The sequence below is a fragment of the Micromys minutus genome, assembly GCF_963924665.1.
Source record: "Micromys minutus genome assembly, chromosome: 12".
Taxonomy (NCBI): Eukaryota; Metazoa; Chordata; class Mammalia; order Rodentia; family Muridae; genus Micromys; species Micromys minutus.
Window position 1 is genome coordinate 51,819,770 of NC_137981.1, and position 27,816 is coordinate 51,847,585.

Here is a 27,816-nt window from a genome sequence, read left to right on the forward strand (position 1 = left end):
CTCATTGGTTGGTGTTTCAGTCCCTGGGAGCTGTGGTGGGTTTGGTTAGTTGATAATTTTGTTTCTCCTATGGGGTTGCAATCCCCATCAAAATTCTAACTTAATTCTTCATAGAGTTAGAAAGAGCAATTTGCAAATTCATTTGGAATAAAACAAACAAACAAACAAAAACCAAGATAGTAAAAACTATTCTCAAAAATAAGAAAAACTCCTGGGGGGATCTCCATCCCTGACTTCAAGGTATATTACAAATCAATTGTGACAAAAGCTGCATGGTATTGGTACAGAGACAGGCAGCTAAATCAATGGAATATAATTAAAGAACCAGAAATGAACCCACACACTTATGGTCACTTGATCTTTGACAAAGGAGCTAAAAATATTCAATGGAAAAAGAACAGCATCTTCAACAAATGGTGCTAGTTCAACTGGCAGTCAGCACGCAGAAGAATGCAAATTGATCCTTTCTTTTATCCTTGTACAAAGCTCAAGTCCAAGTGGATCAAAGACCTCCACATAAAATGAGGTACATTGAGACTAATAGAACAGAAAGTGGGAAAGGGCCAACTGACTCCTAAGAAATAAAGCAAGACTAAACACAGGGAAGATGGCATCTGCAGTAAATGGCACTGGGAAAGTTAATTATTCAGACTCAGAGTATTAGTATTTGGCCTCAGCCTGCCATCCTATATTCTAATAAACTGCAATGGGTAAAAGACCTAACTGTAACACCTGAAACTCTTAAACTACTAGGAAGAAATATAGGTAAAATCTTAAGACAGTGGAATAAGCAGTGATTTCTTCTTTAAATATATGACTTCTAGAGCACAGAAAACACACCCAAAAACAGCTGAGTAGTATTTCATCAAACTCTAAGTAGGGACAGGAGAGAGAACAATCAGCAGGACAAAGAAAAAACTTTCAGCATGAAAGGCAATACTTGGTTTCTATCTACCTGACAAAAGAGTGATATTAACTTAATACGGAGAACTCAACATTAACCAAAAATAAAAATCACAAAAACAAAAACAAAAAATATAAATGAACAAATGATCCAAATAGATCCTTCTCAAAATAAATCAGGCAAATAGCCCACAGATAAGTCACAATGTTCAGTTTTGTTAGCCACAGGAAAATGGAAACCAAGACTAGAATAATGAGATTATACTGCACCATGCAGAATATTTATTATTAAAATAACAAAAACTGGAGAGTGCGGAAACAGGCACTTAGTGCTGGCTATTGGGGAAGTAAATTAGTAGGCCTTTATAAAAATAGTATGTTCATTCTTCACTGAGCTAGAAAACTATGGAGGCTTCCAGTAAACCTAAAATTAAGTCTACTGTGTTATGTGCCTGTCCTACTTCTGACTGTATGTTCAAAGGAATTGAAATCTGCACCCTTAAGATATACATGCATGTTCATGCTTATTACAGCAGTATTTGGAATGGCTAAGATAATACCTGTACAGTGGCTTGATATGATCACCGTTTATACAACTTGAATCCCAATGGATTCTTAGAGGTTTGGATAAGTTCAGCTTGAAAAAATTCATTGAGTTACTCTAATGTCCTGAATCTATCAACCAAAGCCATGAGTCTGTCTTTATCCTAACAACAGTCAAGAGCAAATAAATTTCTGGGCAGTTGCTTCAGAGAAAGGACATCACTTCTCACCTTAACCTTATCAGCCACTCTACTAACTCCTACACTCTCAAGTAGTTTTGGCATGGGCTATGTTGAAGCCAGTATGAAAATGGTCTACCATAAAATCTTTGCTATCTTTTGGTTTTGATTGTAAGCACCTTTTCTCCACCTAACTGACTTATGAGACATATATTTAATAGTCCATAAAAATGGGAGTAAAACTCAGTAATATATACAATGAGAATGATGGTCTTTGAACTTATACTCCACAGCTACCATTATAATAAACAAAAGTTAAAAAACATAATTTTGAAAGTCTTTAAATATGCAAGAGAATCATTATAAATTTTGTGAATGTACAAATTAAGGATATATTTCTAGTTAGACAGTATTTAGGCAGCAACCCCAAGCCACCCAAAAGCTATATTATGAAATATCTAAAAATGTCGCAAGTTTTATGGGAACAAATTTTTTGTAATCAGGATATTGTTTAAAATTCCTTAATTCTATGGTAATAAGTTAAGATCTGTGTTTAGTTGATTCTTGAAAATCATACTTGACAAGAAGTCTGTACACATGCGCTTTCTCATCCCTCCTCCAGATGGTATTTAATAAACAATTTCTTCATAGTTATTACCACAGTTTTAATTTATAGACTGACATTCAGCTATTTAGTAAACATCTGCACTGTCCCTTAAGAGTTGTTGTTAAAGTCTTTACATGGAGTATCTGCTCACTGAATGTTGTCAAACTTTTACCTTCAAAAATATGTGCTTCTTCATGGCCATGCCAAGAGATGCATCTCCTGTCTTTGGTAGGTTGACAGATTGCAACTCTTATCAATCCATTGGGTTGAAGCTAACATTGAATTTACATATCTATGGTTCTATGCAGTTCTATATGTGTGTGCATATGCCTTCATGTTTGTGTAACCTCATATGAACCTTGTAGTTGATATTACCAGAATCTCCTTTTATATTTAAAAAGAGAGAAGTTTATCTCATTCAAGTTTGCAAGAATTTGCTTGGTACTATGTTCTTAAAATGACCTTCTTAGGGTTGGGGAGATATCTCAATTCTTAATTCTTAATTCTTCCAGGGGACCCAAATTCAATGATTCCCAGCAGCCACATGGCAGCTCACAACCATTTGTATGTAATTTCAGTTCCAGGAGACCCAACACCCTCTTGTAACCTTAGTAGGCATAGCATATGTGTACAGAAATACATTCAGACAAAGTACCCATACATATAAAAGAAAAAGATGAACTGCATTCTGTGTTCATTTCTTAAAATATGGGTACAGTAATGACATTTTATATATTTCCATATCTACGTGTAAGTGCATGGGCCCCTGAGTTCATGATACTATGAGTGTAGAACTCAAGATAAGGAACTGTCCAGCTGTGAGCCCTTAATGAGCATCCCTGCAGATGCACAGATGTAAACATTGTTCTTAAGAGAGGATTATTCTCAGAATCTCACTGCTGCAGTTCATTGGTCAGTTTGCAACACAATTAGGAAACATCCCTTAAGTTGAAAGTAAAACTCAAGACTTTATGTTCCTTCTCAACTTCTAAAGAGAACTAGAGGAAGATAAAACTGGCCACTGGAGAAACCATAGCTGTGTGCTGCCTGGGACCTCTCAGCTACCCACAGAAGCCAGCATGTCTTGGGTCCTGCTTTCTGCCCTGTGGTTCATCATTCAAACACAAGGTAAGTATGGGTGTCTTACAGAAAAAAAATCAGATTATTTGAAGAGTGTACCCATGGAAAAAAATTACCTTTTCCATTCACAGTGTAAAGGTCATTAAAGTTTACACAGTATATTTTCTGTGTCTTTCTTTACTGAATTATATATATGCTTACAGATGTGCATAATAGCTTATACATACACATGTACATGTAATGGTATATTTTAGATCACACATGAAACATGAATTCTAAAGCTCATTGTATTTTTTTTCAAATTTCATATACTTCACTCATAAATAAAAATCATATTTGATTATGGTGTGATAGCTTTCAAAATAGATAAAATGAATGTTGATTGTTGTTGTATTTACATTATACTAGTAAGTAAAGCTGTATTAATATGGTCATTAATCAAGGATGTTTATGAATTGGTACTTTGGAATATTTTCTTGAGAATTATTTTCAGTAGTGGAATACAGTCAAAAGAAAAGTCCTAAGAAGGTAACTCTTTCTCCCTTTAAGCTGATTATTGAGAGAGGAACCAACAACTTGACAACCATTATGGGCTCCTATACTGCACCATGGATAAGCTAAATGCACAGATGATGCCATCGCTGGTTATCTTGCTAGGGCTAGCATCATCATCATGTCAAAAAGTCAAATTCTGGGAACCTGCATATTTCCATTCATAAACATGTATGTAGTAAAGCTCCTGCTGAAATACTTGAATAATACAGCTCAAAGCCATCACTGTGTGTTCAATGATACTCTCTAAATGGTCTCATCTAAGGCTGGCTTTAGCATTCGTATGTCTATATTTCTTATATTGTTAATCTCTAGTGAGGATGCCAACAAATGGTAAAGTAGAATAACGCTGACAGTATTGTGTCATATATGCATACACACTGATGGAATCCTTCAGACCCCTTTAGTCCGTCCTTGTGAACTCTGCAATGACAGTTAGGGCTGTGATGCATAATAGTTTAATTAAGTCCTACCCCCAATACCCTTTGCCGGCCATAGTAAGAAGCTATCTTGAAGCTGTGGAAACAGCATTCAGCCGTGAGATTGACTTCATGTGAAAAATTGCAAAACTCCAAATTACACAAGAGATGCCTTTCTGTTTTCCTACAATGCTGCAGCAGAGTTTCACACAGTTTTTATATGTGCTTTATACTACCTAGCTAGAGCACAAATAATACGAAGCCAAAGGGACTTTCAGTGGACCTCTCAGCTTGGACTGCAAGCCACATCTTTTGACTCTGAGTCAATTCTTTCCTTACCACTTGTAACCAAAGGAAATATCTATCTGGCACAGTTTATATTAGAATACATTAAGAAGAACCTTATAGGTAACTATAAGCATTTTCCCTGTGTTCCCTGTTCCTTTTAAGTTTCTCTAAGAAAGAGTCAATAAGGGCTTTCTGTCCTATACAATCTACAGTTCTGAGGGTAAAACTGTGAAGAAAGGTCATTAAATCTGAATAAGTCATACAATTTGTTCTGGATGCTTAATTCATGTCCATACAACAAGGCAATTAGCCAAAAACAAAACAAAAACTTTCTTATCAAGGTTTTCTGACTTTTTCTAGTGATAGATACAACACTAACCCCCGAGTTAAAGCCTCAGGAAATAGTTCATCCTAAAAAACTACCCATCTCACAGAGAAGAGTTTTGGAGAACAACCAGACAAAGAGCTATGACAAAGAGGTAAGTTCTGTTTCATCACCATCTGAAGACAAAACAAAAGCCTTTCGGGCGTAGTATAATGATACAGTCAACCCCAGCAGCTTCATCTTGGAGTATTGCTATCTGCTCTGATTTAACAATTCTTGGATGTGGTGATCAAGGGAGACATAGAATGGTTGTTTGTGTGTGAAGTTTATTAGAAGTATTATTAAACCCACAGACAAACCAGCAGACAACTGCACGGGTAGGTAGGTGTCTAAAGAAAGTCAGAGCCTCAGCACCACAGGACACTATGACAGGCCTCTCAGAGAACATCAGGCTCAAGAGAAAATTTTGTGGGTCCCCTCTAATAGATTTTCCAGGAAGTTTGAGATTTCAAAGCAGCCAAACTCTTTGATTCCCAAAGAAGCAGGGGAAAAAGGCTGCAGAACAGTATGCTTGGCCATTGGTACCCCTTTAATGTGTCCCAAATCATAAACTTTTTTTTTAATGTGGGGAATTCAGGCACCTGGAAGTCTTTTAGCTACCTACAACATCACAGGCAGTGCTCTCAGCAGGGGGCCTGTCGGTCTGGGAGAGGGGGGCCCCCTCCCCAGCACCCAGCTCCTGTGGCCTGAGCAGCAAGCACTCTATTCTTAGAACTGTAGAGATCACAGGACTTCTTAGACTTTGGTTATAAATTAACATCAGAGAATCAGTTGCCTTGATTGATAGTAAAGGATGGATGTGTCTTCCCCAAATCCTTGGGAGGAGAAGGGATCACAAACAAGGCAGATAGTTCTTGAGGGAGATGTTGCTTCTTTTGAGCCTTTCCCACTCTTGTCTTCTCTCTACCCATCCCTTTTCTCAGTGACAGCAGCTGTCTACACTGTAAAGGCAGCCTGCCATGTTGCCCGTGTTCTCTTGTTCTAAAATATTAATCACTTGATTCTTAGTGTATCTTTACAACCATTTCTAAAATATATATTCTATTGATTTTAAAGTCAAAACGGATACTCTCTATCCTGTTGGACGGTATATTACACATCCCAGCAGAGAGCAAGCCGCTGTGTCACAAATTAAAGCCTCGTCGATTGTGTGGTTTTCAAGTGACATATTTTATGAAACCCATATGAATGTGCAAATTACGTTTATTTTACATATAGGACATAAGACGAAAAGTGAAATGCTTTCAACTTCTTTATTTCTGCTATTGCAATGCATAGTGTATGCAATCAGTGTATTGTAATTGTTATATACCTAAATTAGCAAAGAACTACATGCTATAACTATATCATTAAATATTTTCAGGAAAGGTATGCACCAGAAGTTCAATATCAGATCATACTAAATGGAGAAGAAATCATTTTTCACCTAAAGAGGACCAAGTAAGGACAATTTCTTCCCGAAAGCCCAACCACTGGTTAGATCAGCAGAATACTGGGAAACTTCTTCCTTGCTGTGGTTTGGTTTCTGTCCCTAAGATAAAAATGACAAAGGGAAGTTAGGGGAGGAAGTGGTTGCTTCAGCTCACAATCCCAGGTGGCAGTTGGTCGCTGCAGGGAAGTCACAGTGGTTGACCTTGAATCAGCTGGTCTGAAGCACAGCCAGAAATTCAAGCATGAGCCCCTTAGATCCCTTTGCTTATTCTTATGCACACCAAGGCCCCAAATTCAGGAATGAATGATGTCATGCAGTTCACTTTCAGGCTTGGTCTTCCCAAGACAATCTCCCATAACCACATCCACAGGGACTCACTCCTATGCCAAAATAAAAAACAGAAACAAGAACCACCAGAAGCCGGCCTGACTTACAGAATGGGACATGAGACAAACTTAGGACTCTGTCCCAAACAAGATGGGACTCATGAGTTTGTCCTCTGATCTCCCTGTGCATGCTGGAACATTTGGAGTTGCACAGAAACTTACACATATAGGCACATCCAACATCAACCACATACAGGTACACAAGAATTTATCCCTAAGGCTGAATCAGGGCACACCTCATAGCAATAGATTCTGTGACGTAAAGGTGTGTCACACATTTTCTAACAGTGAGTAAGCCTTTTTCATTGGTCCTCACCTGTGACCCAGAACCCTCCAAAGACCATGTCCTTGCTCCAACAGGGCTCAAACCATTCACATTTAAAGATGAAGAATCTCCAAGAGAAAAACTATTGTATAAATTTCCCTTTTGGATGTTAGTGGTTTACCTACATACTATGAGTTATTTTAGCAGAAAGTTCCAAGCAAGTCTTCTAATGTTTGTGAGAAGCCATTTTTTTTTCTCAGCATTTATAATATGATTGGCAGACATTCCAGAATCAAGCTTAAACTAGCTGGATTAGCTTGCCATTTTACTTGGTGTGTGTGTGTGTGTGTGTGTGTGTGTGTGTGTGTGTGTGTGTGTGTGTGTGTGTCTAAAACTGCATTGTGTTAGTGAAGGAAAAATATCAATGGCCAAAAGTCAGCTTGGTGTCACTGGACATACAATTATTTCTATAGTACAGAAGATGATGTCAGATAAATCAGTATTTGTTGGTATCATGAATGCATTTTGAATCTTTCTTCTCTGCACAGGCATCTTCTGGGGCCAGACTACGAAGCATCTTACTCACCCAAAGGAGAAGAGATGACCAGACGCTCTCAGGATGTGGTAGGCTCTGAACTCGTCCTAGGATCTGACATTTTCCTGTGAGATGAGTAGATCTAAGGATGGCTTTTAAAATGGCCAGTGAAACAACATGTTAGAAATCACAGCAAACTTTTCAAAGGTAGAAATGGATACACAATACATACACAATGCTCATGTTTTTACATACTCAATTAGGCACACCCACATACTGATAGAGATTCACAAAAAACTTTATTTTAACACATTCAAACGGAAACACTAATGCAATGTGTCTTTACACACACACACACACACACTGGTATACCAAGTAAAATAGCAAGCTAAGCCAACTAGTTTAAGACTGTTTCTGGAAAGTCTGCCAATTGTATTATAAATTCTGAGAATGGCTTCTCATTAACATTAACCTTCAAAATTCTGTCTTCATACAAAAAAAAAAAAAATGTTTGGCAACCGCTCAGATATCAGATGTGGCAGCCCCAGGACCAGCTGTGGAGCAGTTTGGGAAACCTCTGAATATCCTTTCTGTTTTCATTCCTGGGGATTGATGGAACCTGGTCCATCCTTGAGTTTACCTATATAGCCAAGATGGAAGTTCTCACAACTGTGACCTATGCATTCTCATTGAGACATATATATCTCCCATGCCTCTGTGTGTGCACAAAGATGCACATGCATGTGTTTGTAATGTCCACATTTCAACCAGTGCAATGTATTTTCTACTCTAGAGACCCTGCTACTACAAAGGCCACATCCAGAACGCAAGGGGCTCTCTTGCCAGTATCAGTACCTGTGATGGGTTGAGGTGAGAAATGAAGTAGTAAATGCTAAGCGACATTTGTCACACAGCCTTTCGTCTTCCTCATGTCTCCCTTTGTCCTCTTACTATTTGGGTTGTTTCTGTTCGTTGCTAATTGCTGGATTAAGCTGAAGAATAAGTTATCATGGTAAGTCACTTCATTAACTATTGTTCTAGAAGCTAGCCCCAACTGTCAAAGCTATACCCTGAATCTGGAAGGTCTGCCAATTATTTAATTTGTGGGGTAAATGACCCCAATAACATGAGTCAAAGTTTTTCTGTTTCACCCCTGGAATCCACTGTGTCATGCCTTGTTAATTAATACATCACATAGCATGTGATTATTAAATATGTAACTATTATTTTTGTATGGTTCATATTTATCATGACCTCACATTTCTTATGAAAATACCCCCATGGACATAGATTTACATTGGATTTAAATATTTCAACATATGGAGTAACTTTCTAGTTCGGAACTAATTAATTTAAGAGACAAAGAGTCTTTAAGCCACTCTTAGTCCTAATTTGTTACTGGCTGCTCTAATGAGCCTTTGTGTCCTCTCTAGGGTTCTGGGTGTCTAGTCATTTACACCATTCTCTACTCTATTCATAGAAACATCCAGGGGATGTGTAATAAATGAATAAGCAAACTATTGAAAAATATTGGATAAATAGACTCATGGTGTTAATATTAGAATAATAGGCTCATGGTATTAACTCCAAATTCTTTGAAATTGCTTCATTTTAATAAGTCTTAAGAGTACTCTGGGTAAGTGACATAGACTTCATTTTTTTCAACTTTCTTGAAAATACTTTTTTTCTCACATAATAATTCCTGATGATGGATCCCCATCTCCACTCTTCCCATCCAGTTACACCCCCTTCTGTCTCTCATTAGAAATAAATAGGTGTCTAAAGGATAATATAATGTGATAAAAGAGAAACAAACACACCAGAATAGGATAAAGCAAATAGAAGGAAATGAGCCCAGAAAGAAACTCAAGAAACAGATACAGATATGGATACAGATGATAACGATACAGATGATAACGATACAGATGATGCAGATACAGATGATAATGATACAGATGAGAAAAATACAGATGAAAAGGTTACAGATGAGAAAGATACAGATGATACAGATGAAAAAGTTACAGATGATACAGATGAGAAAGATACAGATGATGCAGATACAGATAGATACGGATACACATACAGATATAAACGCAGACACAAAAACAGATCCAGAGACCCGGGCTTCTGTACACTTCAGGAATCTCATAAACAGGAAACTGGAAGTCATATTTCAGAGAACATGTAAAATATAAAGAGAGAAAATAATAAATAAAGTAGAATAATGACCAAGAAAGACACTGATCCATGAATATGGCAGAATGTCATTAGGAGCCATTTTATAGATACACGTGTTGGGGGGGTTTTGTTGTTCGGTTTTCATTTGCCTGCATGTTTAGAATAGGAGATTTTGGTTGTACTCTAGGTCTTTCAGTTATCTAGTCTTAGGTTCCTGGTCACCTAAGCGGTGTCTCATGGAATAGATCTTAAGTCACATCAGACATCGGTTAGTTACTCCCACAGGATCTGTGACACCCACTGCCTCAGCGTATCTGGTTGACGGAAGCACATCACAGGTCAAAGGGCTTATGGCTAGGTTGATGTTATGTTTCTCATTTGTTAGCATGCAGAAACTTCCTGTGTCAAAGATGACAGTCCTTAGGGGTGAAGGCTCTGTGTAGGCACCAGTTCCACTCCTCCATGTTCAATACATTGTGTAGGTATTGTCTTCAGCAATGGGGTCTTGCTGTCAATTTGTGGGGAATCAATCTATATCCATGGAAACTGAGTTACTTAAGGGTTCTCATAAGACATTTTTTGGCCAACAATTCAAGTTGATGCAACCCAATCCCTGAAAAATTTCATTGGGTAACAAGAGATGGCCAACTGGGGCTCTATTTCCTTAATTATTTGGTGATTTTATTTAGATCCCCTTCATATATATATATGTATATGTATATATATATATATATATATATATATATATATATATATGACTCTATTACATTTTTTCTTTCATTTTATTGGCTATTTTTTTATTTACATTTCCAATGTTATCTTCTTTCTCAGTTTCCCCTCCTGAAGCCCCTATCTCCTCCTCCTCCCTCTGCCCCCTTATTCTATGAGGGTACTCCCCCACCCACCCACCTAAGTTTTCATACTACCTCTCAAATGGTTCATAATTTTAATTATCTTTCTCTTGTCCACTCTCCGATTTTCCCACTGAACCTCCTGCTTCAGTCTCTCTTATGCATTAATAACTATCTATTCTATTTCCCCTTCCTAGAGAGTTCATCTGTACCCCTTAGTGATATAAGCTCTGTACCAAATCTCTGTGGTTCTACAAACTGTATATTGAATATCATTGATTTAACAGCTAACATCCATATATAAGCACATTTCTGGGTCTGGGTTACCTTCTCGGGATGATGCTTTTTTTCTAGTTCCATCCACTTACACCTGCGGATTTCATTATGCCATTTTAAAACAGCTGAACAATTTTTTTTTATGTAAAGGTAGCACATTTTTTAAAATGTATTAATGTGTTGAGAGACATGTGGGTGGTTTTCAGTTTCTGACTATTGTGAATAGAACAGCACTGAACAGGTTGAGCAAGTGTCGGTGTGGTGAGATGGAGTGTTGATTAAGACAGATAGATTCTTATTTTTCTGAGGAACTACCTCGCTGATTTCACAAGTGGCTGCAAAAGTTTGCACTCCCACCAGCACAAAAGTAAATGTTCCTCTTACTCCTCACCAGGGTGGACTGTCACTTGTTTTATTGATCATATCCATTCTGAAAAGTGTAAGATGAAATCTCAAAGTAGGTGACTCCCATTTTCCTGATGGCTAAGAGGCTGACTATGTCTTCAAGACCTTCTCACCCATTTGAATTTCCATTTTGAAAATTATCTGTTTGGATTTGTACCCTGTTGTTTATTTTCATTTTTTTTGTTATCTATATTTTTTAGTTTTTAAATACATTTTAGATATTATCTCCTCTATTCGATACAGAGTTGGCAAAAATCTTTTCCCGTTCTGTAGGCTAGTGCTGTGTCTGAATGGCTGTACAGAAGATTTTCAGTTTTATGAAATTCCATCTGTTAATTGTTGACCTTCATTTCAGTTTTAGGCCAATAGGGTTGTAACTTGAAGAATAAGGTGTTGGCCACAGGGTCTTTGACTGGAAAACCCATTTGTGAAACTAGGATGGAGGGAGAATACCACTCCATTCTGAGTGGGATGTATGAATGGGCATGTCAGTGTATCCTAATACACAATCCTATATCCCACAGAGGGTACTTCACACATCGTGGTCAGAGATATCAAATAAAGCCTCTACAGAGCACAGATGAGGGAGAACATGCTGTTCTTCCATACAGCTGGGAGGAACCAGGCACAGCTAATTACAAGCATGGTGAGAAGCAAGTTGGCAGGAAACGAACCCATCTTCGAACTTCCAGGTCACTCAAAAGCCCAAATGTAAGTATAGCTTTTCTTTTCAGACTATGTACTTTGATTGTCTAAGCAAGAACCTGAGATGCATAGGTTGGTTCTGAAATGGCTGGTCTAAACACAACCTCTATTAAATTGCTTCTTCTTTTATTTATTTTGAAAGAAAATTGTAAGTGTCTGAATCATTGTGAACAAAAATGTGTATTAGTGAAATTTTCTTATTTTTATTTATAAAACAGGAAGACTTACTTCAAAGACAGAAGTACATTGGTCTCTTTTTGGTGCTGGATAATGCCTATGTGAGTACTTAATTCTTTCAACTCATAAGTTAACTTAAAAGTAAAAGACTACACAAGGCTTCTACTTAACAATGGGTTTTTTTGCTCAACTAGATCTCTTGGCTCCTTTACTTGCTTCTTTGACAACAAAACTTTGAAAACTTCACCCATGCCAACCATTTGTTATCTACCAATCACCAAATATTTATATAATGGCAATATACTTAGCACCATATACCTACGGTCGTTCTAGTTTGCTTTCTGTTGCTCTGGTAAGCACCATGACCAAAGGAACTAGGGAAAGGAAGGGTTTATATGGCTAGCAAGTTACAGACCATTGTTGAGGGAAGCTAGGGCAGAAACTTTAGGCAAGAATATAAGCAGAGGCCATGCAGGGGCACTGCTATTGGCTTATCTCCCTGGCTTGCTCAACTCCAATTCTTATACAGCTCATGTTCACCTGCCTAAGGCTGGTGCAGGCCACAGTGGACTGTACTCTCCCACATCAATAAGCAATCAATAAAAGAGATGCTCACAGGTCAACTGATGAAGGCTTGTCTCCAGTTCAAATTCTTCTTAGGTGACTCTACATTGTGTCAAGTCAACAAAAACTAACCATCACCTACCTCAAAACAACTGCCAATAAAAATGAAAAGATAAATATTTTAATAAAGTGTTAGGCTGTTTCACTATTTTGCCATAAAATATAAATATCAGTTTAACAGGTGTTATGTAAATAGGAACACAAAACTCTATATACATATAGAGAAGTTAGAGCTTACGTTGCTTCACATCCAGACCTGAATCAATATTTAGTTGGTGTAAAATATTTAACACATTAAATTGAAGAGCCAGTTCTAATCCTGCTGTCCCAGTGCAGGAAATGCAAAGCAGAAAAGTCATAAGTTTGATAGGATCCTGACTACACGGTAAGAATCCAACTCACAAAGAGAAAGATGAGAGACATTGTAATTTCTTATGAATGATTATTATCTTATCAAAACCTCTATGTTAAGTAGAATTTGTTGAAATGGACTATGATATGAGGTAGTCATGGACTGAGTAGCTGTCAGCTATGTTACAGCATGTGAAGTTTCTATTTAATCCTGAACCTGGAAGCCTTCTCCCTTCAGTTTTCTATTTTAATATTGCACTTTCATATTTTGTAATTTTCAGTACAAGATGCATAAAGGGAATGTGACTCAGATGAGAAGCTTTGTGTTTGAGGTGCTGAATCTGCTCAATGTGGTAAGGCATCTTCCATGTATATGAGTTACCACACCCATGCTTGGGACTTCCCTGTGGCTTTCGGTGTAAAGGGCTAAGAATCACCCAAGGGCAAGTGCCTATCAAGACAACAAAATCATATAGAGTGACAAAACTTTCGTCTATAATTTCTGTTTCCAATATGAAAATTCATGGTATTACATCTCTTTATCTATCACTTGTGGTCACCAAGAGCACTGAAACTAATCCTGGGTGTATTCATGAAAAATCTTCTTTCCACAGATTTATAAAACCATAGATATTCAAGTGTCTTTGGTGGACATGGAGATCTGGTCAGATGGGGATAAGATAAAGGTGGAACCCAACGTTGGCACCACATTCACAAATTTCATGAGATGGCATTACTCTAACTTGGGAAAAAGGATGCATAGCCATGCCCAGCTTCTCAGGTGAATACTTTCCTGCCATGGTGGGGACACACAGGCAGAATCTATGGTTATCTCCAGGGTTTCTTGACAAGAGTTTCTGCTCATCCTATCTCTCCAGCAAGTTGTGAGTGGTCTGACGTTCCTATCACTAGCAATTGGGCCTTGAATTACTTCAAGGTCCTTATAAAATAAACAAAACAATGCTTGTATCCAGAATATCCACCTGTAATTGTGAGGCTATGATATGATATAAGCTGTCCTGGGGCCCCATGAACATAGAGAAGGCTAGAGCTCACCAAAGGAGAGCTATGGCACTTTTAACAAAAGCTACTGATTTGAATCAGATTGTGATGGGGTCTCTCTACCTTTCATACAGCGGAGCTAGCTTCCGTCATGGACGTGTAGGAATGGCAGCTGGGAAGTCCATGTGTACTACATCTTCCGTGTCTGTAATTGAGGTTTGTACACTTCTACTAAGACATCCCTGCAATTCCATCTCTATGAAAATGAGTATACTATGCTGTACCACAGTAATCACCATGACCATCAGCTGAATTGGCAAGTCAAAGTAGAAATGAAACTTTATTGAACATTTCCCCGAAGAGTCTTGGACTATGAATATTAGCCTGGCAAAGCCTCATACTTTGGTTCATACTAAAGAATAAGGACCACATGTTGTATCAAAATGGGAGCCAAGTTACCTTCATGGCCTCAGATAGCTATGAATGCATCATATGTCCAGATGCTCAGAGGTCAGATAAGAAAAAGGTATGAATATCATGCATCATGTGCCCATTTCTATCAATAGAACAAGAATGTGGATGTGAGTTCATATCATGGTTCCTAATAACACTTTCCATAGAGAATGCAACTACTCTAAACCTGGTTTACTGAGCATTCAGCATCTAGTAGCACCTTAGTCATTGTCTGAGCTTGAGCACAGACCCAGTGCTTGTGTTCACAGGAGCCAATCATAGCAGGCCCGCCAGGCAAAAAAGCAATGTCAGAAAAACTAGCTTACAGATACACAATTCATCTTCTCTCAACTTACTCATATTAGACACTGTGATTTGAGAAGAACTGAGAAAGAACTGAATGAAATAAGGACTAACAGACGTTTCTATTTTTTTTTTTTTTTATTTCCAGGCTAAAGGAAAGAATAATGTGGCTCTGGTAGCAGTAATGTCACATGAGTTGGGACACGCCCTTGGAATGCAGGACGTTCCATATTCTACCAAGTGTCCCTCTGGTAGCTGTGTGATGAATCAGTACCTGAGGTAAGATGGCATCCTCCCAAGGTAAAGAGAAAAGTCGCCATTGCTAAATAGTCTAAATCTGTACATTTGTGGGAGGAGACTCTTCATCCAAAGGACAGGCATCCTAATATTCAGCCTCTAGCTTCTTCATGGACATATTTTACCAAATTAGAGACAAAGTTGTTAAGATTTCTAAATATTCAACCACAGTTTAGAATGGGGACTGCATCATTTTAACTCAGGGTTGTTTTAATTTAAAGTAGTACCATATTTTCTTAATAAAAAGGTCCTGATTGAGATGATAGTTTTACTATCAGATTCCCAAGATAAGCATGTTTTTATTTTCCCCATTCAATAACTGAATAGTCTATTTTAACAGTCATTTATTATCTAATAACACCAGTTACTTTACCGAGACTGAGGATATACAAATGAATATAGTGTGTTTTGTTCTTCAGGTGCTCACGTTAGAAGTTTGCCCATGAACCACAGGAACCTCCATTATATTTCCTTTAGCTAGACCGTGATTGCCATCTCTTACTGCTCTTCCCCCAGTGTGGGAGGAGCAGTTGGTAACAATGGAAACGGTAATCTCTCTTGTTGCCTTGGATAGCCTTGAACCACTGCGGTGGTGAGCTTTAATTGCTGACCTCACACAATCTAGAATCATCTGGGAAAGATTCTCAGTGAAGCATTGTCTGCATTGTAGGTCTTATGGGGATTGTCTTGGGGATTGATATGGAAGACCCAACTGACGCTGGGTGGCTATGCTCCTTAGGATAAGGGTCTTGAACTACATAAAAACAGAGAAAAGGAGCTGAGCAAAAGCAAGCAAGTGAACATGCGCACATCCATTTCATTTGTTGTTGACTGGATGCAATATGACTAGCTGTCTTGACTTCTTTTTTCTCTCCTAAGTTGCATTGTGTCGAGATGTTTTATCAGAGAAATGAAACTAGAACAATAACAATGTGTTTAATTTCTTTCCTCTTTTCTTCTGGATTGCTAGGAGAAAACATTCAATTACAGTATCATGCATGTTTCATCACCTACCATGGGAGCAGAGAGATGTCCTGGATGTTGGCTAATTTGCAATTTCCACTGAATTGAGTCCCACAGTGAGATACAGCAGATTCTTCTGTTTATTGTCCACAAGCTTCTATAGTGTATATCATGCTTTTTTTTTTCTATTACAGTTCAAAATTCCCCAAGGATTTCAGTACCATCAGCCGCTCACGGTTTCAAGAGTTCCTTTCTTCTAGAAATACGAGGTGTCTGCTGGTGGCACCTGACCCTAAAAACATAATAAAACCAACATGTGGGAACCAACTTCTGGACATGGGAGAAGGCTGCGACTGTGGCTATCCTGAGGTATGAAAATACATGAGGCTTAAAGTTGTTTCATTAGGATCTTAAAACAGAGCTACTTGGGTAAAAATTACACACTTCAATTTTTCATTTTCTTTGTTAAACTTTTTTTATGTTTTATATGTGAGTATGTGAGTGTGTGTGCGTTTGTATTTATGTGCACACACATGTGTGTGCTGGTACCCTTGGAGACCAGGAGAGGGTATCAGATTCCTGTAACTGGAGATACAAAAACCTGTAACTGGTTTTTGGATTGGCAAACATGGGTCCTGAGGTCTGGATCCCTAGAATATGTGTGCTCTTAGCAGTTTGTGTTCTTAGCTGCTGAGCCATCTCTCTAGCCCCCTTCTCCCTTAGTGGTGCTCCTTTAGAAATTCATTCTGGAGAAAAGTGATATTGTTATTGGAGTGTGATGTAGATTTGTCAGTGTTTTGTGTTGTGCTTTTGAATTTAGCTAACCATCCTATGAAAAGCAGTCAGAGAAACCAATAGAATCTGTTTATAACGTAACTGTACAAAGCCATTTGGAAAGAAGTGAGCCATTACCCATAGCATGCCACATGCATTGTACACATTAGATTCAGAGATGCCTAAGTTTCAGGCCATAGTCAGTCATGTGTTGAACAGTCACATATCTTGATGAAAGGCCTCCTCATGGAGATTTTCTCTTTTCCCACAAAATCAGCATGTACCATGGGCCATTGATAATACAATAAATAAAGAGAGAGAGAGAGAGAGAGAGAGAGAGAGAGAGAGAGAGAGAGAAAGAGAGAGAGAGACAGAGAGAGAGATTAAAAAGTTGCATGAACCTATTTCACAGGCTCCTAGCACAGGCCATCTAAACCACTGGTTCTCAATTGGTGGGTCAGGATCCCTTTGGAGTTGGATGACCCTTTCTCAGGGGTCACGTAAGACTGATAGAAATCATAGATAGTTGTATTATGATTCATAACGGTAGCAATATTACAGTATGAAGTAACAACAAAATGTTTTGGTTGGGGGTCAGCACAACACAAGGAACTGTATTAAAGAGTCTCAGCATTAGGGAGGCTGACAGCCACGGCTCTAGGATGATGGCTATTGTGATTTTGCTAACATTTATATAATTTCAATGTATCTGCAGCATCAATGAATGCCTTGGACTGATACCCACAATTTCCTGTTTGTTCATTTCTTTTCCTGGGACAGAGTTTTACATTTCAGTCCAGGATGGCCTCCAGTGCACAATCCTCCTGTCTCAGCCTCATGCTTGCTGGAATTACAAGTATATACCACTATGTGTGTGACTCATGTGAGGCTTCTAGGGAATTTTACTTTGTGATCTTATGTTACTTTTAAGATCTAAAAAGGCATTCCTGTTAGGAGAGATTTAAATGAGGCAATCTGTCAAATACTCCATAGAGGACATTTTATTTGTTATGCAAAACAAATTCACAAATTAGAGATTACCATTATCTTTAATTAGAAAAATAAGGCTCACAAAACCCGAAGAATTCAGCTCAGAGACCAAAGCTCGTAAACTGGTAAACTCAGCTGTCTGACAGTGTAGAAAGCATCTTAGGTTTCAGTTTCTCGGTGCATTTATTTGGGAGTTTGAATTGTGTATCAGATTTTTTAATGTAGTTTGTCAGAATTTGATTGCTTGTTTTGAAGTATTTTCATATTTTCTTTTGTGGTGCCTACATTTTTTTATGCAGGTTATAATGCATTAATATTACCTTGGATGTCATTTTATTATTATCACAAACAATTATCTTACTGATTTGTCAAATATTTTTAAGCATTGTCCTCAGTTTTTCTATGTAGGGAATTACATCTTACACAAAATGAAAATATGATTTATACTTTTTGGTTATTCTTTTTATGTGTCACGGTATTTATTAAATTTTCCATAAGATACACATTATGAATAATCTTTGCTCTCTTCCATATTAAAGGATATATAAATGTCATTTTGTCTATTGATTATTTATTAATTATTTATCAATTATAATGATCTATTATTTATCCATAGTACATATATGTGCAAAATCATGTTTGAATACCTCATATTTGGATTACCTGTTAACTTTGCTACTTACCAAAATATTAGGATCTGTTGTCTCCTTTAAGGCCCTTAATTTGATGGATTGCATTTTCTTTATTTGTATGATCAGGCAACCCTTACATTATGGACTAAGAAAACACACAGATAAAATAGTTATTATATTAATAAACCTCAGTTTATATGATATGGTACATGCTTGTTTTGTGCATGTGCATATGTAGGAGTGTGCATGCATATGTGTGTACATGTGTGTGTATGTGAGTGTGATCTTTACACATTTCGATAACACTATTCACCAGGCATAGTTAAAAAAAACAAATTTTAGTTTTATTTTTTCTTTATTTTCACATCATCTGGATAGTTAAGGAATGTTCATCCTTGAAATTTTTTTTAACAGATTAAAGGGTAATATCCTCTAGGTAAAATTTGCTTGAAAGAAATGATTTGTGACCTCCTCCACCCCCTTGGTCTTTGAAGACAGTGTTCATTGAGCACAGAGTCTCTTCCTATTGTTGACTTTCCCTGGTTATTGTCACTGGAATTGGTACAAGAAAGTAAATAGGTTTAAAATGGGAAAGTTCTCAGATGAGGCCCAAGAGCTGCACTAATTTATAGGTATAAATATATGAATTTAGAGGGCAGTTTGATTATGTCCAGGTAGCAGGATAACAGTTACAGTTTAACCCCGAATCCTGTAACCTCCTTGGACATAAACTCTTAGCTATGTTACCAGTGCCCAGGCATAAGTTTCCTCCTGCATCCAACTAGAAAGCAGTTGGTTACCTCCATGGCATTTTGTTACATTGCAGTGGATGGCTCCACACTTAGGTGTACATAAGTTTCTAGAAGTAGAAGAAAGCCAGGCATGGTGGCAATGCTCAGGACGCAAAGAAAGACAGATCTGTGAGTTTAAGACAAGCTAGGTCTACACAAGAAGTTCTAGGACAGACTGGATCATGTGGAGTGACCTTGTCTCAAATATATATGTTATATTTGGTAATATATATAATATACATATATATTACCAAAATACATTATATGAAATTCTCAAATAATTCATAAAATATTATATTTTTAAAGTGGAATTTTCTTTAACAGCTCTCTTGCGCTAACTACAGGGATTTCTTTGTTTGTTCTTTGAAGGAATGTACCAATCTTTGCTGTGAGCCCCTGACATGTAGGCTAAAATCTCAACCTGACTGCCAAGAAGAAGCCTCCAACCACATCATGTGAGCACCATCTTCTCTCTGTTCCCCAAAGGTCTCACCTTTCTTTAAGGTTTGAAAAGATGTCCCACTGGGTTCAATAATGCACATAAAACAAAGTTCACTTACATTTTTTAAATGGCTTAATTTTGTCATGAAGAAAGAATGCATTGTAGACAGAACAGAGGCTATATGGTTGGTCATGCCCTCATCAGAAAATGGGTTACTCTATTATTATGAAAGTAGGAGTCCTGAAACTTGTACTAAAATTGATATGATTCCCTACAGTTAACAAGTTAATATGAAAAGAATTAAAGTATATTTTTGGCAAGACTTGATTGATGAGCACAGTTCATTTCTCTTTAGAGATGATAGGTGTCATTTGCAAGGTAGTCAGAAAATCAATAGCATTTAAGGACTCAGTGTACAATTTGACAGTTTTCTTCTCTTCAAAATGTCTCATTGGAATGCAGTGCAGATATTAGGGGTGTTTTCCAGACCAGTGTGATTTGGGCTAGGGACTTGCCATCTGGGGTTAGGGTTTTCTTTGAGTGTAAAATAGTCTTTGTACATAAATAGAGTCTGTGACAATAACTCATGTCAGAATTCTGGGGTTCAGGAGACGTGATAGGGGATGAGTTATTCTGTGCCCTTTTCTCATAAATTTCCTGGAATTAAAACTGCAGGGAGACCAAAATAAAACAATAACTGTAACACCATTCAGAATCCCTTCCTCAGGAAAGGAGCAAGGTCAGAGGAAAGGGAAGATCTCTTATCTATTTACTAAGCCGTGCTGAATACTTCATTGGATTATGATGTGGGTCCACTTTGCAGAAAATTCTGGAAATCTTGCCAAGGCCAGAAGAGAAAATACATACATACATACATACATACATACATACATACATACATACATATGCAGAACAAAAATCTCGGTTCTTTGGAGGGCTGGAATAATAGGTGACTATCCTCTTTTCTGAGTAAAATCGGCATCGTCAGAAGAACTGGTGGACTCTGGAAATTTAAATTCTAGTCTTAATTCTGCAAAACTACTGTGGTATTTAAGCAAAGTCCTGAATCCCCTTCCTTCCTGTAGAACTACTGATGTGCTCTCCCCGTGTAATTACATGTGTTTAAAGTCTATCAATTTACATTTGTGACAGTTCATAATTTTGTGTCAGTATAATAAATAACTCATTGTTTCCTGTGTTTTTATTTTCTTAAATTAGGGAAAGATCCAGTGTCTAATTCACAGAGAAGCTACTTTGCCAGCGCAGAAGTCCAGAACCTGCCACCTCCAGTAAGCCTGCCTACCGTCACTTTGTGCATTTGTACAGACAGATCTCCCTCTGTCTGTGTGTGCCATGTTCTTCATGAACCCATGAATTCAATCACTGAACAACAATATCCCAAAATCCACTTGTATCTGTAGTGGATAGGTAGTCATTTTCTCCTCATTATTCCCTAAATAACAGTGTAACAATTATTCATATAGAATTTTTGTAGATTGTTAGAAATGTTCTAGAGATGACAAGATACTTGGAAGAATTTTAGGAGGTGTATGCAAATATACTCCAGGTCCAGAAAGGACCATTAATTAGTCCAGAGATTTGGGTATCTGTGTGGTTTTAGAGCCAATCCCGGTGGAAACTGAAGGAAGATTGTTGCTTTTCTCTTTCCATCCTACTTTATGTGTCTTTACTAGTCCAGTCAACAGAGAAGGAGACACACTTAGACAATGCTATCTGTTCATTCAGGTCTTATCTGTCATGTGAATGTGGGGAGCCAGAAGGTGTGGTTTTAGCTTCAAACATTGTAGAACAAAAATCGATGAACCTTTGCTGAGATTCCTCAGTGTACTCCACAGGATTGCTCAGTTAACCCCAACTGCAAAAATGGAAAGTAATTTAACCCTAAATCTCTTTGTTCCTGTGGTGTACGAATCAAAGCGTGACATCTGCTGAGGGAGGGAGCTAGCAGAAGGAACAGAGCCCTTGTCCATTTCTTGGCACCCATTTTGTCTTACATCCTGTGAGCATCCCTGATGGGAATATTGGTTACATCCAAACATGTTTCATTTGAAAAAATAGTTTCTCACACATTTCTCTTGCTATCATGTATAAGAATTACTTTTGAGAAGTCTGTATTGCTTGTTTCTTAGTGGAAATGGAAAAGTAAGGCTTCATTCCTTGATTGTTGTAATAAACTATGCTACCAATAAGAATAATGATTTATGTGTGGTCATTAAAATATTTTCAAACAAATATATATATATATATATATATATATATATATATATATATATATATATATATATGTCAAATTTCTGGTTATTATTCGCCTTAAAACTAATCTGCCTCAGTTATGCCACACCATATATAAACGTGGGCAGCAGGAGGGGGGTAAAGGATGTAGATCCTTACCAGCTCCACCCAATAGCATACAAAATCAAGACAGGATATTTTTTTAAAAATGCCACAGTTAGCCCCACATGGTCTTAAAATCTAGGTCCTAAAAAGTTGCTGGACTTAATTTCCTGTTAAATAACTTTTATCACGAAAAGGCTCACTTCGATGTTGCTATTGTTTATTCTTAAAATTATATTTGATTATAATATCTCTACCTTCCCTTTCCTCCCTTCAAACTCTCCCATATATCCCTCCCCCCACTCTTCTTCAAGCCTGTGGTCTCCTTTTATCTCATCAAGTATTATTGTATGCATATGTGCCGTTTGTATGCACATATATTACTAAATATAGCCTGTTGAGTCCCCATTATGTTACTTGTATGTATGTTTTCAGGGCTGACTGTTTGACACTCACAACTAATTGATGTGCTCTTTCCTAGGCAGGGCCATCTCTCCCATCCCCAGCTTTATTCAGTTGCCTATATTTTCATGTAGGATTGAGGCCTCATGGGCTTTCCCCTATCCATTTTAAAAGAAAATGAACATAGATATTTAAGTAGTAAAAAGAAAGCACACAATTATCATATCACCAAATCAACAATGTAATGTCTCCTATGAAATTATTTAGGGTAGGTAGTTGTTACTAGGGTCATAAAATTGTTTGGTGAGCCATTGCTGAGATTAACAATTAAATGCTAATTTTGTTCATTGTTTAGTGATTGACATGTTACAAGTCTAAATATCTGCAGATTTTATTTTTGATGTTTACCAGTGTGCATGTAATGTCATTATTACATGTGGTGCATCTTTGAGAGATTGCTTTTTCATGAGCACAATTCTAGTCCCAGCCACACCCAAAGTACACAATACTGTCATGCATCTGTAAGATGCATGAATGTTTTAGAGCATTTTCATATTTTTCTAGTTTGATTCTTAATCATATAAATAAGTTATGCCAGGAAATGTTGTGAAGTATGTAAATCTGTGATCAAAATGCCTAAGCAACTTGTCTCATCAAGTTCTCATCAAAAACCAAAAATAAATATAGAGTGCAAGTTCATGCCCTAAACCCTAACCTTAGAATAGCCACTGTCTAATTTCTCTCTGATGGAATCCTCTGGCCCATACTATAACCTTTGGAAAACAATTAGTGATTGATAATTAAAATGTATAGTGATTTCTAAGCACACCAAATAGGACTAGAAATTTCCCAGAAGCTCAAAGCACAAATGTTCACAGATAGTTTCAAACACCCATACATACATATTCATAAAGACTCTGATGAAGACATACTCTCTCTCTCTCTCTCTCTCTCTCTCTCTCTCTCTCTCTCTCTCTCTCTCTCTCTCTCTCTCTCTCTCTCTCTCTCACACACACACACACACACACACACACACACACACACTATTCTGTACTTACACACTTCTAATCCCACAGGATACCCACACCTTTTATAGGTGGCTAAAGAGCTGATACCCACAAACTATAAACGGTACTTTATAGTAGTGCTTATTTTTAGCTATGATTAGGTGTATAGTAAAGTGTTTTTCTAGAGTGATTATTTAGATTTTTCTTAGAGAAGCAATAGATAGGATGTGTTCATAAGAAGTTATTCCCCTTCAATGAACTGACATTGGAGGAAAGGGTCAAATATTGTACATGAATATTAAAAGAGTTAGAAAGTAAATTAGATGAACTGAACATCTGGGCAAAGGTTCAGAGAGCAGATCACTTCCTGTGGAGACATGACCAGAATTCTTCCCCCAAATAGCAGGTCTTTGCATTTCCCCTGCCAAGCACAGCCAGACAGAAGAGAAAATATGTGAACCATGTAGGGAGGATTTCCATTCCATGGGGCCTCCTGATTCACTTATGGGGTAAGCACTGTCAAAGTGTTATTGTCATCTACTCTGAGAATGAAAATCAGTCTAACTAGGGCCTGATCAGCTCCACTCACACTCTTCTCCAGTTTTCAATGAAGAGAAAGCAACTCTTTATGTTGTCCATTTTCCTCCAACCTCAGTCAAACAACTCAGGATAAGAGAATCACAAGTTCAAACCCACCCTGGGCTACAAAACTTGCTCTGATTTAAACACTTGCTGCCAGGGCTGGAGAGATGGCTCAGTGGTTAAGAGCACTGACTTCTCTTCCAGAGCTCCTGAGTTCAATTCCCAGCAACTACATGTTGGCTCACAACCATCTGTAATGGGATCTGATGCCCTTTTCTGGTGTGTCTGAAGACAATTACAGTGTACTTGTATAAATATAATAGATAAACCTTTATTTTAAAAAAAGACACTTGCTACACAGGACCCAAATTACTTTCTCAGCACTCACATAGTGCCTTCTAAATAGCCACTAATGCCAGCTCCAGGAGATTCCATGCCTTCTTATGGCCCCTGTTGGCAGGAAACCAGGTAACATGTGGCACACAATTATCCATGCCTGCAAAACACTCATAAAAAAATAAAGTCTTTTTTTTTTAAGTAAGAAAAAGGGAGGAGTGAAAGGGAAGGGGCCCTTTTCCTTTGTTTTGCTTAACTTCTTTTCTGTAGGTGGTGTTTTGATCATGGTTTTCCCTCCAACCCATCTGTGAACTTACTACAGACTGACTGTTGCCTAGTACTCTAGACCCAGGTCCTTTGCCTCAAATAGAGACCCAGGATTTCAGACAAATCAGACTCATGTATGCACATATGTGAGCTGCCCCAGGCTGAGTCTTGCCTGTTTTGTTAATGTCACCTTTCCAAGGTTCACAGTCATTTTGCGTTAATGAAATCTGCTTGGTTGTCCCTCCCCCCTTTTATGTGAATTTGTCCTGAACCAGAGAAGCTTTGCTTCCCAATGCTAGCAAGACTTTTTGTTGCTCTTTTTTCCAGAAATCACATTCTTTTCATTTTATGCTAGAGTCTGTGACATATTTCACATAAATGCCTATGTATGGTGTCAGTTAAAACCTGATGTTTATTTTTTTTCCACACACATAGCCATATTTCTAGGAATGTTGTTGAAAGATTAAGTAGCCTGTTTCTCTTAAATCCTCTTGGTATATAGCCAAAATGTGTGTAAGAGACTTTCCAGCCCTTCTCTTCTCTTGTCTTCTCGTGCCCTCTCTTGTCTTCTCTTTTCCCCTCCCCTCCCCTCCCCTCTTCTCTTCTCTTCTCTTCTCTTCTCTTCTCTTCTCTTCTCTTCTCTTCTCTTCTCTTCCCTTCCCTTCCCTTCCCTTCCCTTCCCTTCCCTTCCCTTCCCTTCCTTTCCATTCGTTATGTGCCTATCTCCTGACCTTACTGGTTCTCCCAGTTGCTCTGGTGACTATGTTACTTGGACACCATGACATCTAAAAGCATCTATTGTCAATAAAGCTGTGATGAGTATTCCTAGTTGTCAACTTGATTACATCTGGAATGAACTACAATTCAGAAATGGCAATCAGGGCTGGGTTCTTCAGAAAACAGTGTATGCTTTGAATCAGCATCCAATCCATATATGATACAGTTTCTCGAATAGGCAGGATCCACAGGTCCAGAAATACAGAGGCAGAACAGGGAATAGTTCCACTTACTATCACTCCTAATGACCCACTAGGAAAATTTTTGCTTCTTGTTTCCACAACTCTAAGTCCTTTGGGTCTAGAAGTTTTGGTTCCAGAGGTGGGAGTGCTCATGCCAGAAGACACACAAACATTCAATTAAATTAGAAGCTCAGAATTCCCCCTGGTCATTTTGGGCTTCTAATACCTTTAAACCCACAGGCTAAAATGGAATAACATAATATTATGGATGCCAGTAGCACCGGATGACCACCAAGAACAGCAGCAACAATGGAGTGGAGGCAATCAGAGCCTAGAGTGCTACAGAGGGCAGAGCTGGAGATGTGCCTCAAACCCTTTGGAGGAACTCAGAATATTGTATGTAGATCTCAGACATTAGAACAAGAAGTTATAACCCTAAGATGTTTGAGATGCCAGAGCCCTGGGATATCTGCTGAGAAAAGCTGCTAGCAGGGAGTAGAACCAGACCAGGAGAAAGAAGTTTGTTGCAGTCAACAAAGGTGTAAAAGGAGTTGATGATCTAAAGACTACTTCTATATCAGACATGGAGATGCATTGGCCCAGCTAGTTTTTTATCTTGCTTTGGGGATTACAGTTAAGTGATTGAATGAATCTTAGAAGAGATGTTGAACTTCAGACCTTTAACATTGTTGAGACTGTTATAGACTATGAGGGCTTTGGAAATTGAACTAAATGAACATTTTTATTATGGTATAGCTAGGTATGGCCCCCATAGACTCATATGTTTGGATAAGCCTATGGGCTCAGGGAGTGGCACTGTTAGGAGGTGTGGCCTTGTTGGGGTAGGTGTGTCACTGTGGGTGTGGGCTTTAAGGCCCATCCTAACTGCCTGGAAGCCAGTCTGTTTCCGTTTGCCTTCAGAACAAGATGCAAGACTCTTAGCTCCTACACCATGCTTGCCTGGGTATTGCCATTCTCCTGCCTTGATGATAGTAGTTTGAACCTCTGAACCCTGTAGGCCAGCGCCAAATTAAGTTTTGTCCTTAAAAGAGTTGCCTTAGTCATGGTGTCTGTCCACAGCAATGGAAACTCTAATTAAAACAGAAGCCAAACTTAACTTTCCCCACCCAATCCAGGCAAAGAAATCCCGTCCTTCCCCCAAGTCTTTCTATGCAGTGACCATCTGGAGCCACATAACATCCTCTCCAAGCAACATTGTCATGAACATCATCCCTTCTGCTTCACACTCCAAATATTTCTCAGATTTCAATTCCATCTCACTGTTTCAATATACAGATTAGTGTGTCTTTCAACTTCTTCACCCAGAAATGTGCAAAGTTTTAGGAGATATCTTTCACATCTATTCCTAGTGGATAATTGAAATATTTTTTCTTCTTCACCTATAGTTTATGAATTTGGAACTAAACTTGTCTTTTCTTCACAGGATAAACTGAGGTATAGAATAAATAACAAACATGTGAGGAATATACCAGGGCACTTTTCCTTGCTCAGTGATTTATACACAGCAGGAATAGGCTTGCTCTCCCTTGAAAGAACATTCACTAATTTTCCAAGTGCTAAATATCAAACCCAGCTAGGATAAATATGAAATGGTAGCTAGGCATTCTACCACAACAGTGTGCATTCATTAGTGGTGTGGTTGGGTGTATTTTATAACTATAGCTAGAGGTTCCTTTCTCTTTTGAACTGAGAAGCACAGCCTCACTTTTCTTTTGTTAGGCAATTGTGACATCTGCTGTCAGAAATAAAGAACTTACCTTCTAGTCAAAAGCAGGCTATCCTGACTGATAAAGCAGACCCATCATTAATTTCTAAGGAAAGGTGAACAGGGAATAATCAGCTCTTTCCTTCTCATTGTAAGTCCAGTGTTAAGCAGGTAGAATTTTGTGTTGGAGCATGGTGGGCAGTCCATGGCCTATCTCTTCCTGTCTCTTGGTATTTTTCTCAGACTGGGGTGGTGAGCAATTTAATGACCACTAGGTGGACCAATATTTGCAGATCTTCACTCACTTTGGAGGATCTTTGAAAGCACTGTCCCTTACTTCCTAGCTTTCTCAGTGGTTCTGCACACATGTACAGATGGGTAAGTAGGTAGGTAG

The 27,816-nt window shown here is 38.1% G+C and overlaps 1 protein-coding gene across 1 annotated transcript; it reads left to right on the plus strand.

Annotated features, from left to right (window-relative positions):
• Positions 1 to 607: 607 nt before the first annotated feature.
• Positions 608 to 19,805, plus strand: ADAMDEC1 (ADAM like decysin 1; the record flags this gene model as incomplete). Its single annotated transcript, XM_080926758.1, has 14 exons — positions 608 to 657; positions 3,227 to 3,360; positions 4,932 to 5,050; positions 6,320 to 6,396; positions 7,588 to 7,663; positions 8,368 to 8,444; positions 11,809 to 11,995; positions 12,208 to 12,267; positions 13,423 to 13,494; positions 13,756 to 13,922; positions 14,278 to 14,359; positions 15,048 to 15,178; positions 16,354 to 16,528; positions 19,716 to 19,805. 14 exons carry the CDS (start codon positions 608 to 610, stop codon positions 19,803 to 19,805), a joined length of 1,497 nt encoding a protein of 498 aa, XP_080782884.1.
• Between the last annotated feature and the right edge of the window lie 8,011 nt (positions 19,806 to 27,816).